We start from the raw sequence: 19,697 nt of genomic DNA on the forward strand, positions 1-19,697 counted from the left end.
GAATTATTATACACATACAGCTGCTAAGGCTCTTCCAGGGCTATTGGAACAAAAAGACAGAAGAAACCTGACTTTGGGTCAAAAGAAGAATTTGGCTTTCAGCAGCTTTAAAAAAAATCAGTTACATTCTGAATCTGCAAAGAGGTGAGCTGTTAAAAATCTGAGCAGGAGCTTGGTGGCTCAGCAAAAATTGTTTTTGAACAAGGAGTTTTGGCGAGCTTAATTTTCTTGGAGGCATGCAAAACCAGAGTTTTAGGTAGAAATCAGATCAGAGGTGAAACTTGACTTTGCAAGGAGGGAAAATAGAGGAAATAGGAAAAACAAGTTGCAAGCAATGATGGTTATGTGATATTAGTCATTTTGGAAGAAGAGGACGAGAATTTGAAAAGTTGAAAGTTAACAAGGAAACATGAGCTAGAACTAGACCACAAGTGGGAAAAAGAATCTGAGCTTGTTATTTGCTCCTTTAAATTAAGCTCGGGAGATAGTTTCCTGACATAGGCATAAAAATGGACCTGGTCTCGATCGAGCTTCAGATTAGGTAGAGGCTATTTTCTAGAAAAAATATTTGTCTTTTCTCCTGAAATTAAGTTTGTAACATTTGAGGTTCTTTAGTCCACTTGAGTTGATAGTAAACGTTTATAAGTGAAGTTCACCAAATTAGGCATGTGTGGCAGATTTCCAAGTGATGTGGAAATTTCTATTTAAGTTTTTCAGTTACTGGGAACTTGAGGATGATGACAGATGTATGTTCCAGTTAACCCATGACTTGCATAACAGCTCTGTGAGAGTTTTGATTGTGAGACTTGGTTGTTTCTCTACAATGGAATCATAAACAAAGGATGATGCCCTTTTGGCTTTCTGTACCCAGTATGAAGTAAAATAAAAATTACGATAAGCAAACTTTACTTCTTGTGAAACTGCAAGATCGTGTTTTTGCACGTATTTCTTTGTTTCCAAACTGTCAGCTCTCACAAAGGGAGTGAAAAATCCTGGTAGGTTCAGGGACATAAGTATAGTTAAAAACATTACCTGTAACCTGTGAGTGTTTTGACCTTTACAAATATCACACAATGGCACTGGAAGTCCTGATTAAAATCCAGAAGGTATAGTAACAAAGGGCAGACATTTATTGGCTTAGGTATAGTCAATGTGGCCAAACTGGGTCAGCAGTAAGGTGCATACTGGTACCTATGTTTACTGTAAGTTCAAATCTAAGAGATGCTTCTCAGAGCAGGTTAGCAAGAGGATGAGAGGCAACCATTACAGACTGCAGCAAGGGAGGTTCCAGTTGAATATACGGAAAAAAATAATAATCGCAATCTGAATAAGCAAGCACTGGAACAGGGGCCCGAAAAGGTTGTATAATCTTTTTCCTTGAAGACATCAAAACCTCCACTGGACAAGGGCCTGAGCAACCTGATCTGACTTTGAAGTTACTTTAGCGGGGATCAGGTGGCTGAACTAGATGACATCGCACCAGAAATCCCTTCTGACCTAAATTATTCTGTGATGAGGGGCACCTCTTTCTAAGACAGTATAAACAGAGCGGTGTTAAACACATCATATGTTAGTTAGCAGATGCACGATGGACAGCAAAAACAGCCTGCTGCAAGAGGGAGGAAATGCCGGGTTTTGAACACGGCACAGCACAAGGCTTGTGGGTTCCTGGGCGGGCGGCAGCGGAGCTGAAAGCTCTCTCACAGATCTGACATCTCTGAAAGCGGCAATCTCCAAATGCCTGTTGGGTGTGAAGCCTGTGATGTGAGCTAAGAAACAGAGGACGTTTCTTGGTTGCTGCTCTGATGCCAGGAGGACCTGGTGCCAAGCTTTAGCTGTTGTACCCACTGCAGTGGAGTGTGGATTTCGACTCCGCTGCATTTTCCTAAGAAGGTAACCTGCTCCAAGGAGCCTTTCGATAAACAAGAAGCAGCTATAAATCTCATGTCAACTTCCACTTTTCAACTCTGCTCAGTCAGCATGGAAAAAAGCTGTGTGGGTTTTGTATTTTAAATGTTGTTTAAATGGGGGTGCCTAATATACTACGTTCTTAATTTTGTGTAGCGCTTGCAGTACTCCTTTGATTTTTGAGAACTGATTTCTGAGTGATGAGATACTTAGGTGTCTTTTCTTACCTAAATAATTTCAAAAGCAAACAAGTCTTACTGTCAAAGTATAAAGAATATTTTGAACGAAACCTAGAAGGTACTTTTATAGCAAATCTATAGGAAATTCCTGTAGCTACCCAGAAGAGCATTTCTGCACAAATACACAGAATGGAGATTTAGTAATTTATAGGTAAGTGTAGTTTCTATTAGCAGCGAAACCGCTTGAAGAACATATAGGTATACTTACTACTTAAAAATCTTCCTGAAAATAGCTACAGAATTAATATTGATGGGATAATAGTAAATATTTGGACCAAAATTTATGATGTGTAGCAGTTTTATAGCATCAGAACAGTGTTATTGTGTGAACAAGGCTTGCGACTTGCTCATTAAGTATTTTGAACTGACAGATTATGTGGATTTCTGGAATAGCAGTTATACTGTACAATGCTACAGAGTACATAATAAGCTATAAAATGTTAGTGTTCCCTTTAGAGTCATTTTGTCAGGATCTGGCAGAGTTCCAGAGATACAGGTTGCAGATCTGATCTATATTTTTAGTTTGAGTAATTTGAAACTGAAGAATGCCTGCATAAACTGATTTGCCTTTGTGGTGCCACCTTGCCAGAATTCTAATGCTTGGGCAATTTTTTGACCTTTCCTTTTTAATGTTTTGCTTGCAGAGCTGCCACAAACAAATGTAACATTTTCTAGATTAGAGATACAATGGTTTTTCTCACTGCAGTAACAAAGTCTGTATTTGTGGTAAAAAGAAACAACTTCTAATTGCTATTTATCCTTCACAGTTCTGTAGAAGTGCTGTTTCACTAACGTTTTTGAGTCCCATAAAGCATGTGTATTTCTGATGCATGTTTATGGAAGAAAAACTTCTCTAAGACTGCACTCCCATCTGAGGAAGATTTTGAAGATGCTTGTGTTTCTAGTAATTGCTGTCCCTGAAAATCTTTAATTTGCATGCCATGAGCAGAAGAAAACAGAAGTACTCTCTTTTAGATCGGAAAAATGTGAGCGGCACAAAAAAAAAGCACCTGTGGTGTGTTTGAAAATGCTCTCTTTTTAAAACTGTTCATGGCCACCTGTACTGCGAGTTCTTAGTTGAGTATGCTGCTTAACACAGCTATGCGGGAAAGGCAGGTAAACTCCACTGTGGCCCGAGTGCTCAGAGGCTTCCTTGTGCTGAAGCAAAGTTCGTTCCTTCCTGTGAGAGCAATAAGAAAGTAATAAGACTGCATCCGTTACGGCAAAACTTGGTTGTTAATGCTCAGTCATGGTCATGCTTGTGGCCTTTGTCTGTGTCTCTCACTATTTTGCAGCATTGTCTTTTGAAAGCAGTATCCAAACATTTCTGGAATATTAGAAATGTTTTGGAACTGGGCAAAAGCCCTGCTGAAAAGAATGGGTCTGTCAGGAGTAGGGGCTGGAGGGGACACAGCTTTCACTGACCCTGGAATGGAGAAGAGCACCTGTTAAACAAAGGACAGGAGCATGGGACAGGAGGCCCAAATGGGAGGCCAACCAGCTGTTGGTGGGGGAAGGAATTTCAAGCAAAAATTGAGAAAGATTTGAAAGACGGTCTTGATGACAAGGTGAATTTCAAAGAGATCGATATTTTTTCTTAAAAACATACTTCATAGTATGATGCATGTGTTCTGCTCCTAGAAGTATGTGTAATATTTATGCATTACTGATTATGTTTATTTATTATTTGGGAGAATCCATGCTTTTGCCAGCAATCATCAGAGAAGTTTTTACATAGGGTCTTGGTCACCTTGTGTTTTCTGCGCTGCTGTAACTAAGCTGCCGCCATGATCTGAGGTAGTTAATCCAGAGCTACACTAGGATTATCTACATGAGCTCTCAGCATAACGGGACTGGGAGGGCGGTGTGTGAACCTTCTTCATTTTTCAGGATATGGTACTATCTTGAGCTGTGAGCTCTATTTTATTGCACTTCATATATTTGGTTGGGCACAGTAATTCTACAAATTCGAGTCTTAAAGTAATGACTGTCGTGAAGTCTTTTAATAAAGAATAAGATGGAAAATAAGGACTTCAAACGGGATGAAAGGAATGCCGTTCCTAACTGAGATTTGCTGCACTTAAATAGCAGCTGTTTACTGAACCTTCTGCACTGAGGTCTGGCCTGCCTGCTGGAAAGGAGAAGAGGGGCCAGGCAGCTTGCCCGTAATTCCAAAGATGGTAAATGACAGAAGCATGCAGAAAATCTTTACTTTTTTTTTTACTGTGAAACTTTCCACTGAGATGTATCTATTTTAAAAGAGCAACCCCCCCCTTTGTTGCATCCTTATATGGCAGATATGACCATCGTGCTTCATTGTAGCTCGTTCTCCCTGGTGTGGGAACACTCAGCGTAATGTACGTTTTCTCAGCATTCATGTTCTATTGATAGTAACTTCCTAGCTGCTCATTGAGCTTGGAGAATGTAAACCAATGGTAGACGCTAACTAGTGTGAAGTAGTAAAGCTTTATTTCTGCAGCGTGTGTCTGCAAAGACTCACTCTGCGCCTATTGCAGCTCTCCGGGGACTGTCATTGTTTATTTTGGGCTGGGGGCTGATGGGTTTTCTAAGTCTGATGCCCCAAAACTGCTGCACCTATCCTCTGTGCAGAGGTATGGTGGGGATGAAAAGCAGTTATGCTGTCAAGGAGAGATGCAAAGGTAGATATGGAAACAGAAGTTTTGGCGTGGAAGAAGAGAACGAGCTGCATTTTGCACCTCCCTCCTTACCTCTTCCCCACTGTATGTCTCTGTGTGTTGTAAGCCTGTGATGTTTTGTGTAGCTGGAGGGGAGCTGAAAGTCAGAAGGAAGTTTTCTCTTTGTGCTCATTGTCCCTTGCAGTGTTACATATATTTCTTTGGGACAGACTTTTGGTCTGTGGGGGACTACGCCACAGTGCTTAACTCGGAATGGGAGAGACGGATTTCAGTTCCTGGAGCAGCATGAGACTGCCTCTGGGTTTGTCTCCTGGGGAATAACTGTGCACTTTGCTTTACGTACCCCAGGGCTGGGAGACAGGAGCTTGGCAAGAGAAGTAGCGGGCTGTTGGGCCTGGTTTACTTTATATCCCCACCGCATAGTACCTTCCATTTTTCTGCATGAGGTTAATTAAAATAAATCGACAGAAGGCAAACTGCTGCCATTTTAAATGCATATAAGATTTCAGTAGGATTCTGTTTATCTTTTCTTTTTGGAAAGTGCCCTCTTGGGTAAATGGATTTTGTTGAAAACAAGTAAGAGAAGGATATCAAACACCACATCATAGTAGCACAACAGGGCTTGTAGTTTGAACATGGATTTCGCCGTACCTAGATATAATATGTAAGCCCATGTACCTGTGAGCTGCCTCATTTTTTCCCGAATACATAATCTATAAATGCTCAATTTCTTTGAGTAAAAGTGGTAGCAGAGACCAACTTGTTCAGCATTGACACATCACAGTTGTTTCCAATGACATTCCAAATATTTTTCTGCTGAAGGCAATATTAAAAAAAAAAGATAGAAAATGACCCTTCCACTAATTTTTTCTCTGTATACAAATACAAAACTGTGGCAATTAATAAAAGCAGAAAAATCTCCCACCCAATCAGTCAATGTGGGAAGAACACAGAAGGTTGCCTTGGTTATTGTGCAGACATGAGAGGAATAAGAGCCTCCTCTATCAGCTATGGTTAGAATCCTGGAAAAATTAAAGTATTGCCAGGGAGTCAATTGTGCGGTGGCGAAGGACAGTCTGAGAGTATCATCCCAGTCTTGGAAAGTCTGGTCCTTATTCTGACCCCAGGAGAAGTAGAAGGGCCTGCAGCAAACCGTTCTTATGAGAAAACCCAGATGTGTGAACTTATGACGTCATTTGATCCCCATATTGTCCCTAAGGGCTTAGCCAGAAACTCTTTTAAGTTTTGCACACAGGAGAACAAACTTGGAGTCTGTCGCTTCTTTTATGTTTGTTAATGAATGAGAACATAGACTGTTAAGCATCTGTGAAGTTTGAATCTATTTCCAGAGTGCTTTCCTCTGTGTAGCCTTAGGCCTCTGTACTTCACAAATACTCTTTATGCTATTTCTTACATTATGTTTTTCTTGTAGGAAACATTAAGGGATGAGGATTATTAATTTTCTGTAGATAGTGTCCCCTGGTACCATATTTATATTGAATCTTCATTTGTGCCTGCGTACTACTGTCTTTATTTAGCTGTCCTAGAGCTTCTTTCTGAGATCACTTCAGGGCTGATTTTAAACCTGCTTCCCCATCTACACTCCCTTTTGTATAAGCTTGTATGTTCCTACTGTTTGAAAGCACTTCATGCCAGATAGTCCCATAATTTAATTCATTCCCGAATCTTGTGAAACAGAAAAAGCCTAAGCCAGTTCTTCAAAAGAGAAATTTTTGTCAAAGTTAAGGAATTTTTTTAGAATAGCACTTTGCATCTTTCTAAACCCAAGTTGTGAGGTAATTTCTTAACCTTTTTTTTTTTTTAAAAAAAACTTTTACATTGTTTTGATTTAAAGGTAAAATACATGCAAAATGGATTAATCTTTATTTTACAAAATCTTAATTGCACAGCTTAATTAAACTTATACTGGCTTATTAAATATAATTCCTTTGTGAACATATTTACATTTTATTAGGCATAGGCAGGGCAAATAAACCAGTTAACTTTTCCCTTGATTTACACTCCACATATTGCAGATGGCAGGAAAACGGTTTAATATATAGACTGGAAAGATAAGAATTTTAATAACATGATTTTCACTGTGCTGCTTTTCAATATCCTGGTTACAGGCATACTCTTATTTTGGCTTTGATTTTTATAATCAAAATGTTCTAGTAAAGGGAAGAAAGAAATGTTTAGAACAGGATGTGATCAATAGATAATTGGCTTAGCATGACTAGAATTTGCATCCAATGCCACCATCACCTATGGATCTGCCATGAGATATCTATGGCTTTTTGGATGAATATGTGGCTTTATATCAGGAAAACATTACCTGGGTTGTTATGTCCACCTCCTGTTGCTTTAGAAAATTTGCTTGAAGACAAGAGAAGCAAAGCATGCAGGTGAATTGCCATGCCTATTTTATCATATCTTGGATATTTGCTATTCCTCTGCAGACAAGGAATACATAAAAACAACTTTATTAGTAAAAATAAACTTTTTGCTGCCAGAAGAAAGCTTATAAATGTAAACTTCACTGACTCAGAGTGGAAAACAGATGAAAAGTCAATGTTATTTTTCTCTTTTTTTGTTGTCTTTTGGAAAAATCTGAGCATTGGCTCTGCAATATTAGAATTCTAGCCAAGCTTCTTTGATTTGAAAGAATTCACAGGGTACATGCATCTAATTAATGAAGAAGGTGACTGCTCCTCAGCTTTATAAGTAATGCTGCCAGTAACTCTGAATGTGGGGAAAAAAAAACCCTTAGCTTTTCCCTGCAAAGGTATTTTCACCTCCTAGCAGATTTTATATTTACTGTACATAGAACAGGAGCTATTTCTAATCTGTTTGTAAAAATGCTTTTTGACTGACACCTGAAAGGCTGTTGTCCAAGTGTTTGAGTACTACATTTTAGAAAAGAGTTGGGAGTGCTTAGATTACTCTTGAAGTTGTTGCCATACCCATTTGCTCATGGAAATAAAGTGACCGTTTCAGGTATGGCACATATTGTCCCTGCTAAGGTATGGAAAAGTGTTCGATTTCAATAGCTTTCTTCTGAAAATACTCTGAATTGCTGTGTGTTTTAACAATACAGTTTATGCAGAAGCAGCTGATTTTTGGAATTTCTCAAAACCAGTTTCAGTGTTGTTTCAGTATGAGATTTCCCAAAAACAACACACCAATTAATGTAATGAGGAAACTGTTTTTTTACTCTGAGAGCTGCTTTTTGGGAGGTGTGATTCCAGGGTCTGTCAGGCTCACCCTGGCAGCTCTGACTGAGGAGTTGTTTACCTGCAGTAGTCAGCTGGTGGCAGCAGCAGAGTTTAAGAAGTGGTTATATGTGCAAAAACACAATATTCGGAGACCTTAAAATCTTTGGGAGAAGGTAGCGGGTTTACAGTTTCTGCTGCTCCCTTCCCTTCTGTTTATTCTTCTTTCTTTCTTCTTTTTCCTCCTGCAGAATTCACACCAGCCTTACCAGAAGGAGAGGCACTTCAACTCTGACTGTACTATTCAGCCCCCAACCTCTGCAGACTGGAAATTTTGCTGTTTCATTGTCATCAGCAAATAATCGTGACATCTCTTTGTTTTAGCAAACCGGAAAACGGAAATGAAGATAAATACAACAAAGTTTTTGTGGCTGTTGATGTTGTTCTCTGATACTGTGACATTCAGCTATGAGAAATCAATGAGAGAGAGAGCTATTGAGCTGATGCAAGACGCACGTTTAATCGATGGGTATATAAAATACGTTCAACTAAACCCTCTTTGTAAATCTTGACAAGTGAGGAGGAAATGCTAAACTGTGTTTGGATCAGTAGAGACATAAGCTGTTACTAGCAGGTAGCAGTTAGTTACTGTTGCAATGATTTATCCAGAAGGAATTCTGGTTCAGAGGGTACTTACAGAGGATCAGGTTATTCTAAATGCATTTGTGATTTTCTGGTCAGGTTTCACTGTTGCTTCCCTTTCCATAATATCCTTGTCTCCTTCCCATAATTTAATGGCGCCTTTCATTAGCGAACACTTCTGTGCAGAGCTAGAAAGCGGGCATCATACCTTGAAAGAGTACCCTTACAACTTAACGGAATGATGTCTGTGGTGAGTGTATTTTGACCTGGGAACACAAACACTGATTATTCCAGCACAAGAACCACTGTTTACTCTACCACAAGTACTCGCTTCCAAGGAGCGTGGTGGCTGATTTCAGTTCTTCCATTCCCTCAGAAACAATAGGGAGAAAAACATACAGAAACACAACAGCTATAAAAATGGGAGAAGCAAATAAAGTTTCTTGCTGTCCTAATTAAGAAATAAAGCTTGTTTGCAAAAGAAGACAGACTTTTATGCATATTTCACCACAAGGACTATTAGCAATTAATGGTCTAAGGGACTATAAGCAGTAGAAGAAATTACGTGTGGGTTAGAAGGGGAACAATTGATTTCTATCACAAGCCCTATTTTTTTTTTTTTTCAATTTTAGCCACAATGACTTTGTACTGCAGCTGAGAATATTTTACCAAAATAGACTCAGTAGAGTCAACTTGAGAGAACTCGACAAGACCCACACAAACCTTGCAAAACTTCAGGCTGGTTATGTTGGAGCTCAAGTATGTACTGCCATGGTTGTGAGTCTGAGAACATATTTTTACGTTTAACTCCTTTCCAGTCACAAAAGTATTCCTTGCCTTGGTTTTGGCTCTTCCTGTAAAAAAAAACCAAAACAACAACAACAACAACAAAAAAAACACACAAAAAACAAAACCAGAAAAAAACCCAAAACAATGAACTGAAAAGCCACAGACACTCTCCCATAACATTTGTGTTTCAAAAGTTGGTGTTTTATAATCCAAGTACACTTAACCAAAACAGAGGCATTTGATTTGTGCTAAATAAATTAAATTAAACTTACATCTGCTTTCCCACGTGTGCTGTGGAGTAGCTGAGCCTGTCAGGAGGCTTTAATCATATCTGGAGTGGATACTCTTGCCTTGCATCGTAACTCTTCCTTTGGGGGGAAAAAACTATAGTGGCAACTCCCTTGTAAACTGTAGAAAATTATTTTGGTCTGTGCTCACTATTAGGAAATGAAAGTTTCCAATTTGGAAGAAGTTATCTAATTTACTTGTCACTGTCTCTTTCAGTTTTGGTCAGTGTATGTTCTTTGCAGCGCTCAGAACAAGGATGCTGTGCGTCTGACCTTAGAGCAAATTGATGTTGTCAAAAGGATGTGTAACAGCTATGAAGAGCTCGAACTTGTGATAACTTCCCAAGGTGATGCTCTTTCTTGTAACAGAAATTTTTTAAATGGGATTGCAAGAGGTATGTGCAAAAGACAGAGAGCTGCTAGAAGGCAAGTTATCCTGGTATAAAGGGTAACTCTAATTTCAGTTATTCCACTGAACCACAGTAACTGACTCTGTGCACAGTCCTGGCCCACTGCAATAATGAGAAAATTTGCCACATAAGCATGCATTAGCATTAGCTCCTGTTCTATGAAAATGTCAGTGATCTGCTTGCAATTTACAGTAACAATTGTTGCTCAGTAGTGCTGGCTTCTTATCTGCCATGGAATTACTTCAGAGTTTTCTTCCTTTGTTGTTTCCAGGTATCTCTGACAGTAGAAGGATCGCATGTTTGATTGGAATAGAAGGTGGTCACTCCATTGACAGCAGCTTGGCAACACTGAGGATGTATTATGACCTGGGTGTTCGTTACATGACTTTAACACATACCTGCAATACACCTTGGTAACTAATGTGCATGGTTTTGTGTGACCGTCAGATGCAAAGTGATGGCAGCTCCAAGACAGGGAAAATATGGATTCAGACACAGAGTTCGCCTGTGAAAGTCTCTGAACCAAGTCAAGGATAATAGGTTTTTGTGGTTTCACGTTAAGTGTGATTTACACTTGACATGTGCCAAGTGGGAGACTGAAGAGTCTGTTATGTAGTGCTTGTCATGCTGACAGAATGTCCAGAAAATAGTTATGAAAATAAAAAGCACCATTTGAACAAGATACATATTATGTAGCTCGTTATCCCTACATTTGGCTGTGTGACATGGTAATGATTTCTGTTGCGTGTACCATCAGAAGTTTCAGTTGCTGACACTGCAGTCTCCAGAATAATATGATGTTTCTCCTCCCTCCCTCCCCTTTCCAAGGTCTGAATCGTCATCTAAAGGAATACACAACTTTTATCCTGGTGTTACTGGTCTGACTGCATTTGGCCAAGTAAGGATCTCTTTCAAACACTAATCTAAGCAACCTCTCATGCAACTAACAACTTCTGGCCTTATCTTTTCAAAAGCAATTTGTCATTAAAACTGATTACTGAAAGTTCTTGATAGTTAAGAAGCACTCTGGGTTCAGTCAGACCAAATTCCCTGTGATGTTCCTTAGGGTAAAAGAAGTGCTAGATTTAATTAAAACGATTGTTTCAATACAGTATGAATTAATATGCGGAAGTAGTGGGATGTGAATACAGTTCAAATTACTTATTTTAGATTGACTCATTTTTCTTAGTTTTGAGCATGTGGTGGTATGCTAGTTAATTGTGAGAGAATAAATTACTATTAAATGAATAGCTAAATAGAAACCCATACAGGCACAGCATGTTTATCACTAGCTGACAGCTGCAGAATATATTTATCTGTTTACATATATCAGCTAAATGGTTTTCTTTGAAGAAACTTAATACTGACACTGTTATCTTTAAATCTATTTTAGGAAGTGGTAAAGGAGATGAATCGGCTGGGGATGCTCATAGATTTATCTCATACTTCATATTCCACAGCAAAAACTGCACTGAATATCTCAAAAGCACCAGTAATTTTCAGCCATTCCTCAGCATTTTCTATTTGTAACCACTCAAGAAATGTTCCTGATGATATCCTCCAGCAACTGGTAAGCAACATGGTTTTTGGTTTTGTGTTTTTTAGGGGAGTTGTTTGGTTTTGTTGATTTTGTTTTTTAGTTTTTTGTTTTAATGGCCATGTTTGGCTAGTCTTAGGCAAACTTGTGTGTTCAAGCCATCGTGTTTACTTTTCACCTTCTCATCTCTGAATTGGCTTTATAAGCCAGATCCCTGAGCAGCAAGTTACATGTTAAATTTTGAGATGTTTTCTTTGACTTGCGTTTTGTCTTTGGCTACAAAAATGAAATGTTTGCAAATATTTTGAAATTCCGGTTGAGTTTGTGCGACGTAGTCACTGGACTTCTGCTGATGCAGACTGCGTGAGAATGTAATGAATCCAGGGTAAAGGACTGAGAGGCAAAGCCTTGTGTTGCCATCTGAGCTTTGACTTTGAGCATAACAACAACACTTTGAGTGTTGTTATGCTCACTGGTGGATGGAAGCAGAAGGATATGTATGAGACGTCTGTGAGGTCTGCAGGACAAGAGTGCCCCACTCATCACCTGTCTCTTCATATCTTTCAGAAAAAAAACAAGGGAATTATCATGGTGACTTTCAATGCAGATGTACTGGCTTGTGGCAGAAAAGTTGTTAATGTTTCTACCCTTGCAGGTTTGAAGTTAATATACTGTAGTCTTTGTGGGTAGCTTCTGTCTATTTCCTGGTGTCTGTGTCATTTTTGAGATCATGTAAATTCTACTGCTTGTTGATTCCCTTTCACACCTTACCCCAGCTCTAGGTATTTTTGGAGTTAATATTCATTAAACAATAACAAAAGGTACAAGGTGTGTAGCTGGAGGACGTGATGCTCCCAAATGGAGACAAGAAACATTAATCCCAAAGTAGTTGCTACTTTCTGGAAAACATCTTAAACTTTTGTAATTAAGAGTGGAAAACATAGGTATGTAATGAGTAATGACAAATCTGTTGGTATATGTAGGCTACTTGTTGGGAATTAATGTGCTGTGATGATCATGTCTTTTTCCTTATTTGCATCAGTGTAGCTATTATTCTGAAGTTTGCTGCCTGATATGCTTAATAACAGATAACATCTAGTTAAGCATAAGTAAATATCCAGAATAGTCAACTGCATTATTAAATTTCGACTTGTATTATCAAGATGTCTTTCAACTTTTTTTAAAAGGATTTGATTAAGAATCCATGATTAAGGAGAACAGTTGTCTAGTGCCAATATGTCTGAATTGTATTATTTCTTCTTGCCAGATGCTTAGATATTGTTCTCTTTGACATTTTCTTTCAGATCATTTTGACCACATAAAGAAAATCGCTGGTTCAGAATCGATAGGAATTGGTGGTGACTACAGTGGGGCAGAACGGTTAGTAAAATCGCACATACATTGACATCTGCTCCTTAAATTATGAAAGTTTTGATTCCTTTTGGGGAAAGATGAAGGCAGACTAAAAGAACTGTAGCAAGTTGTCTTGTGATGTGTACATCTCTGAAAGAGAGGCACAATGATTCAATTTTGGAACTGTATGAAGCAGTGCTACAAACGTGGAAACGGATCCTAATGCCCTGTGAACTCTGCAATTATGTGTTCCAGGCAGTGCTTTGCACATGTAAGAACAGTGATCTCCTCCGGAAGCCAAAGATGAACGACAGAAAAGCTGCCCCAGTCTTTAGATGGTAAATGGGTTAGCCCAGGGAGATGCTGCAAAACTCTTTCCTCCACTACTACTTTCTAGTGGAGAAAGCCTGAAGTGTTTTCGGGCTGTGAAACCACTCCTGCTCTTGGGGCTTGGGAAGTGTTTGAGGCAAGCAGAGCACGGTGAACAGCCTGAAACATAACCTCTCCCGTCACTCCTAGGCTAGTGTTCTTACAGCACAGGAAATAAATGCAGATTGGGTGGCATTTGCTAGCATAACCCTAAAATTTTTTTTGCTTTTTATCTTTCTGTTAAATCTTCACTTCGTTTTTTTTCCCCCTGAGGTCCGACACTAGGACATGAAAGTCACAGTCAGACTCACATCTGTAAAGTAAGACCACAAAACCAGCATGTCAGCTCCCATGAGAGTTGGCTAATCACAGCTCTTGAAACTGTAGTCTCCAATATGAAAACATAGTTTGCAACAAAAGGACACATTTCATTGCATGCATTTTCACAAAAAAACATCAGCTTAATTGGTAGTGGAGCTGTTAAGGTCCTAAGTTCTTGTAGAAAGTAATGGCACGGATTTCTTGAGCTATGCTTATCACCACACCTCCACAGAAAAGAAAAATAACAGAAAATATTAGTTATCTCAAAACAAAGAGTAAGACTCACGGAAATACAATTTAAAACAGCTGTTTAATGCAAGTTTTGCAGCTTCTTACTTCTAATTCCATTTTATTCTGATAAGAATTAACACAAAGCAAGTCAATTTTACTTATTGTAATTTCTTCAGGAGGGTTCTCAATAGCTTTCTTTTCACTGCCTAAACTGCTGAATTCAAAACAATATTATTATTCTAATTTTGCTTTGGAAAAATTACTTTGTAAACAACAGAGTACACAAAATTGTCTGCTACTCCTTAGCTCATCACGAGTTTGCAGGTTTCCTTTTGTTCTCAGTTACTCAAGTGGATTGCACCAACTCCATCTGTGTTGCAGCTGTTTCCTCTTGCTCTAAAGGCCAGATATAAAGAGTGGATAATGCATACATGAGTTTGTTGAGTTTTTTTTATTTTGTTTTAATATCCTCCATATTGTTGTTCTGCCTATACACAACTGCATCTTCATTCCAGAATACACAGTTTTGTTCTGTTAATGGGATCCTCTGTGCAGAAAAAGCCTTTCATTGTGTCCCAGTCCTGCTTCTGTTCACGTTAGTTGAATACTTAATTATTTTTTTTAAATTCTCAGAGGAAAAATTGGATCCAAAGTGAGCTCATTCCAAATGTGAATATGTGCAAAAGACTAATTTAAAATCTTTTTCTATACATTTTCAGTGACATGTGTTGAATGCTCTTGTGTGACTCTTGCCAACAGTTTCCCTGAGGGATTGGAAGATGTTTCTAAATACCCTTCTTTGATTGAGGAACTTCTTAGAAGAGGATGGAATGAAACTGAACTGAAAGGAGTCTTAAGGGAGAACTTTCTCCGTGTCTTCAGAGAAGTGGAAAATGTAAGATTAAGAACTAAACTGAATCTTAATTCTTACTAAAAGGGAGAGAGGAACTATGGGTGCCTTGCTGCTTTTTTTATCCCCCTTCAATGAGAGCAGTATGAGGGAATGCACTTAATGCAATAATTCCAAATGCTGGGAAAGAAACCAAGATGGCAAAAGAGTGTTAGCAGAATAAAGGAAAGTGAGAGAGGGTGGACAGAGCTCTTTGGAACATTTTCTCTCTGTGGTAATCTGATAAATACACATCACTGACTTCTAAATAGAATCGCTCAATGATTTGGAGAAACTGCGGACGTACCAGCGTCACAGTCTGGCTGTGTTTGCTGGTGCAGTAAGGAATGCTGACTCCTACAAATCGATTTAATTCTTGTCATGGGATTGGGCTGCTATGCAAAAGGCTCCTACCATGACCAGATCACTAACAAGCCATAAACACAACAACTAGATCAGAACAAGCTTTAAGTGTAAATGGTAGAAGCTAATCCAGAAGGATGAGGGAAGAGAAGAGGAAAGGAGAGAGACTGTATGAGAGTAAGGACCTGATAAATGATAACTTTTTCAAAAGCCTCTGTTGAAGCTTGCAAACTGCTTGCCTCCTATTGTTTTTGTTTACAGGGATATGTAAGTAGATATTACACACAAAGCCTTACAGACAACATGCATTTCACAATTATCTTTTTTCCAGTCGCCTTTTTGGGGTATGTTAGATGAACAGAAATCAGGGAATTTTGTACTGTTCCAGTTAATCTGTCAAAATATCTACCTAATCCTGAGTTGCACAGGTGGCAGACTGACATTATGAAGAGGCTGAAATTCATCACACCTAAACGATCTGTGAGATTCAGTAGGTTTTTTCCTTCTAAATTAGAGATATTTGAAACTCTGTCTTGAGACTGTGAGGTGACTTTGGGGAAGAAAGCTCATGAGTGAGTTTGCCCAAGGTTTTCCAGCTAATGCATCCATATGTGGAGGGAGCCAAGACAAAGAAGAGCCAGACCTTATGACTGTAATGCATCTGTACTGAATTCTGGGAAGTGTTTCCGATGTTGATTTCCTCACATTCAGATGTGGTTTTGCAGTACAGTTTGAGTTGTTTCACTTGAAATAGCGTTGAGTTTGCTATCTGCATAAAGCTTTTTGCTGTTGTGCCAATCTGGCTTTCAGGGGCAACCTTTTGAATTTTCCTAGGTGCGAAACGTTATTGGACTAATGGATGTAGGAGAAAGTGAAATTCCACAGGAAGAAGTACAAAATTCCTGTCGCCTAGACCTACATAATTATCGACTTCAGACAGCCAGGTCCTCTGGATTTCCTTCTGTGGCACAACCTTTTAGTCTGACGCTTGTAATTGTATCATATTTAATACTGTATTATGAATCATAAGACCTATGGAGTCTGAATAGAGATACATGGAGTAATCTGTAATGCAACTAGTTATCTTTTCTGGGTTAATATAAAGCTATGCTAATTTTTTTTGACATAATTTCTATAAATTCACCTGCATACTTGAAAGCTAATGTAGATTTTAAATGTTGTAGCAAAAGCACTTAAAATTTGAAGTGATAAATTCCAGTCACCTTGGCTAAACCATGACCAACATTGTTAATGAAAAGTATTTATATCTAATGAATAAATTCTCTAATACATGACACATGGTTTTGATACCCATATTGTGGCGCTTGGTATAAATACTGGAGTCCAGAATCAGCAGTTCCACACAAGAACTAGAGAATATCATTAAGACAGCTGCGCTGAGATGTTTTCAGATACTACTTCTTGTTAAATCATGCAACTTTCATCATCAGTAGATGGCTTAGTCAGAGAAGACCACCCCCCTGGTAGATGTAGAAGAGTGGTGTGGGTTTTTTGTTTGTTTTTCTTTTTTATTTGTTTGTTCGGGTTTTTTTTAAGATGATAAGAAAGATGACATGGCTTTTTCCATTCGGATTTCATGCCTACCACTAGCTTTAGGGATCCATCCTGCAATACTAAACTCTTATTTTTAAACCCTGACCAGGACAGTCAGCAACTGGAGAGTTACTGAAGGGTGGAGGTAGGTGTCTTGCGTTCAGGTACTGATGACCAGGCAATATCACAGATAATTTTCTATAATTTGGGGACTGCTTTTTGCTACATGTTCATGAAGCTCTGAGCAAGAATAAGCCGGGACAAAGCAGGAATTCTGGCTACTCAAAGGGTGAGATTTTGTTCTGATATTTTTATCGCAGTCTGAACAGTATGAAATGAGTATTTAAATAAAAATTTTGTTAGAATGTTTCCCAGCTTTGTGGAAATCTTTTTCACATTTAAACAATGGTCTTTATCAATAACAGGTTTTATTATTTTATTTAAAATAAATTAAAATATTATTTTATTTTTATTTCAGCTGGCTAAAACAGACCGTTGTCAAAGGATTCATAGGCATGAGATTAGAAATAAATCTTTTTATTATAAATCTGCCATTTCAGCCTTTGGAACATGTTTTCAAATATACAAGGTATGTGAGGTTAGAAGCTACTCTTATACAGAAAAGCATATATTGCAATAGGCCTAGTCTTGGTTGGCTAATATGGCTCAAACCTGGAATTTTAACCAACTATCCTGAAATTTATGATGAAATTGTAAGATGGCAGCACTACACCTTTGTAGGACGGTTTCCCAGGGCTTCCCAGCCTTCTCATGCTACTTGCTGTTAATTGTGATTTTTATCTCATGATATGTGCTTTTATTTATGGATACGACATTTACAGAATTTAGCGTTAGTATAGAACAAAAGAGAAGTCCTGTAATTGATCTAAGGACAGCATTCATAAACACAAAGTATTTAACAACTGGAAGACAAAACTAAACATGAACAGAATGGAAAGAGAAAGTCTGTTGTTTTCTAGAGTCACTTGAGACTGTTCTTGCTATCCATTTCTGCATTTCATGAACAAGTAGAGTTTCTGGAAGAAGACTGTTTTTTTATTGCTTCCAAATGAAGCTTCATTAATTCTCCTGTTAAGGTGGTCTCCTTGATAAGTATATTCTGAATCTACTACTGCCACTTAATGAATTCTTTACAAATCATGTTGAATAATCTAGTGGCATACGAACTTAAGTTTTTAAGAACAGTTTCTCAGGAAATACTGATCTGGGTTATGCATCTACAATGAGGAATTACTGCACTGACTCTGAAGTCTTGCCTTCTCATATTGCTTGTCTGGTATCAGAACTTGTTTTACTGGTCAAATGATGAATTCCATAGAGAAAATATTTACTTCCTATCCATACTTCTGCTAATAGCTTCATAAGCCATTGGAAAACTGCCATCCATGATCTCTTTTCACAGAATTAGTACTGTGATTAGTAACTTCATTACATATTTGAAATGTAAGATGCTTTCTTATTCCTTACAGCTTTTTTCTTTCTGTTGTGTTGTCACTTTCCTGCCCACTAATTTCTACTTTATTTTTCCATACTACAGTGTGGATAAAAAATATATTCATTTTCTTAAAGATACGGATAACAAATTTTATATGACTGATTCCACCTTACTATAGATATTTTTAGTTTATATCCTTGTTTTATCTATAGTGTATTGCACTTATTTGTTTGACTGCTTTGTGCAATGAATAATTTGTAATCTTGTGGCAAAACACATACATGAAATTTAAATAAAATATTGTTTGACATTGTGTATAGATACTGGTGCAACCTCATGAAACAATGTAAATGTTCAGAACTCCAGGAAACCCTGAAAGAATGCTGCAACTCTGCTGCAGAAGGAAGGCCGAAATATCATGAGGGCTCTGGGTCTGCTCTTCACAGGGAAGGTAGCCTCCTCCATGACAGGCAGAAGGAAAGTCAGGTAGGTTTAACCCTAGAGCACCCTGGATGTAGGCAGTCAGCCTCATCTTTACTCAGATACCTCCTAACCTGTAGGGAAGTCCAAGCAAGTGCCTATGGAAAGTGAACATGGATGACTCAGTCACTGCAGCGAGTCCATGATGATAGTGTTACCTGCAGCAAGACACTTGGTCAAGCAAGTCAAGTCATAGAGAACAAGGCTGATGGGGAACTAGACAGGTTGCCTGCACCAAGGTTAGGATAACCTCTACTTCACAGCATTTCTCACAGATGTGTGATGATCCGGAAGTCCCTTTTTCCATCACTAGTTACGATGTTAATTCAGAACCATTCAAATAAGTTGTTTGTGTGAAACCAACACCAGATTACAACATCGTCAAGCAAGACATGGAGTCTCGTGCATCGTACAATGATTATGCATATGATATCTAGTTTGTCTAATAGATGCAGTTAGTTTATTTTTCTTAAATGATCAAAATCACACAGCTTGAAACATGGTAGAAAGACATATGATTAGAATTCCATTTCAAAAGTAAAATCATGTAAGATATGGCTGTGACTGCTGTCAGGAAAACTATAGTGACCCTTCAGTCCGAGTGCTACTGTCTCCAGTCCCTACTGACAGCAGCTTGTAGTAGTAGTCACAACACTGCATTTCCAACAGCTCATGCATTTCCAACAGCTCAGGCATAAAATGCACTCTGATTTCTGCCTCCCAATGGAGAGGATGATTCATCCTGAAATTGAATGCCTTTACCCTGCACCAATTAATAAGAGCGATTTGCTTTGGTAATTTGAAATGCATGCTAGCTCAACTGACAGATTGTATTATGGCTAGCGTATCAGTGAAGTGTCAGATAGAATTGAGATACCAACTTTGTAATAAGCTTTCTTGGCTGCCAAAAGGAAGAATGCAACTCGTTATTTACCTCTTCTAAATAATGAGTTGTGCTAACATTAATTCTGAAAATAGTTATTCCTATTTCTGTAAATCT

General features: G+C 38.4%; 1 protein-coding gene across 1 annotated transcript; it reads left to right on the top strand.

Annotated features, from left to right (window-relative positions):
* The first annotated feature begins 1,689 nt into the window (after nucleotides 1-1,689).
* Nucleotides 1,690-17,127, top strand: LOC104376576 (dipeptidase 2). Its single transcript, XM_009983181.2, has 11 exons — nucleotides 1,690-1,893; nucleotides 8,268-8,545; nucleotides 9,291-9,417; nucleotides 9,952-10,081; nucleotides 10,416-10,557; nucleotides 10,973-11,042; nucleotides 11,538-11,714; nucleotides 12,249-12,336; nucleotides 12,986-13,061; nucleotides 14,715-14,850; nucleotides 16,042-17,127. Exons 2-11 carry the CDS (start codon nucleotides 8,418-8,420, stop codon nucleotides 16,234-16,236), a joined length of 1,269 nt encoding a protein of 422 aa, XP_009981483.1. The 5' UTR covers nucleotides 1,690-1,893; nucleotides 8,268-8,417; the 3' UTR covers nucleotides 16,237-17,127.
* Nucleotides 17,128-19,697: the final 2,570 nt, after the last annotated feature.

Source organism: Tauraco erythrolophus, chromosome 15 (assembly GCF_009769465.1).
Source record: "Tauraco erythrolophus isolate bTauEry1 chromosome 15, bTauEry1.pri, whole genome shotgun sequence".
NCBI classification, from domain to species: domain Eukaryota; kingdom Metazoa; phylum Chordata; class Aves; order Musophagiformes; family Musophagidae; genus Tauraco; species Tauraco erythrolophus.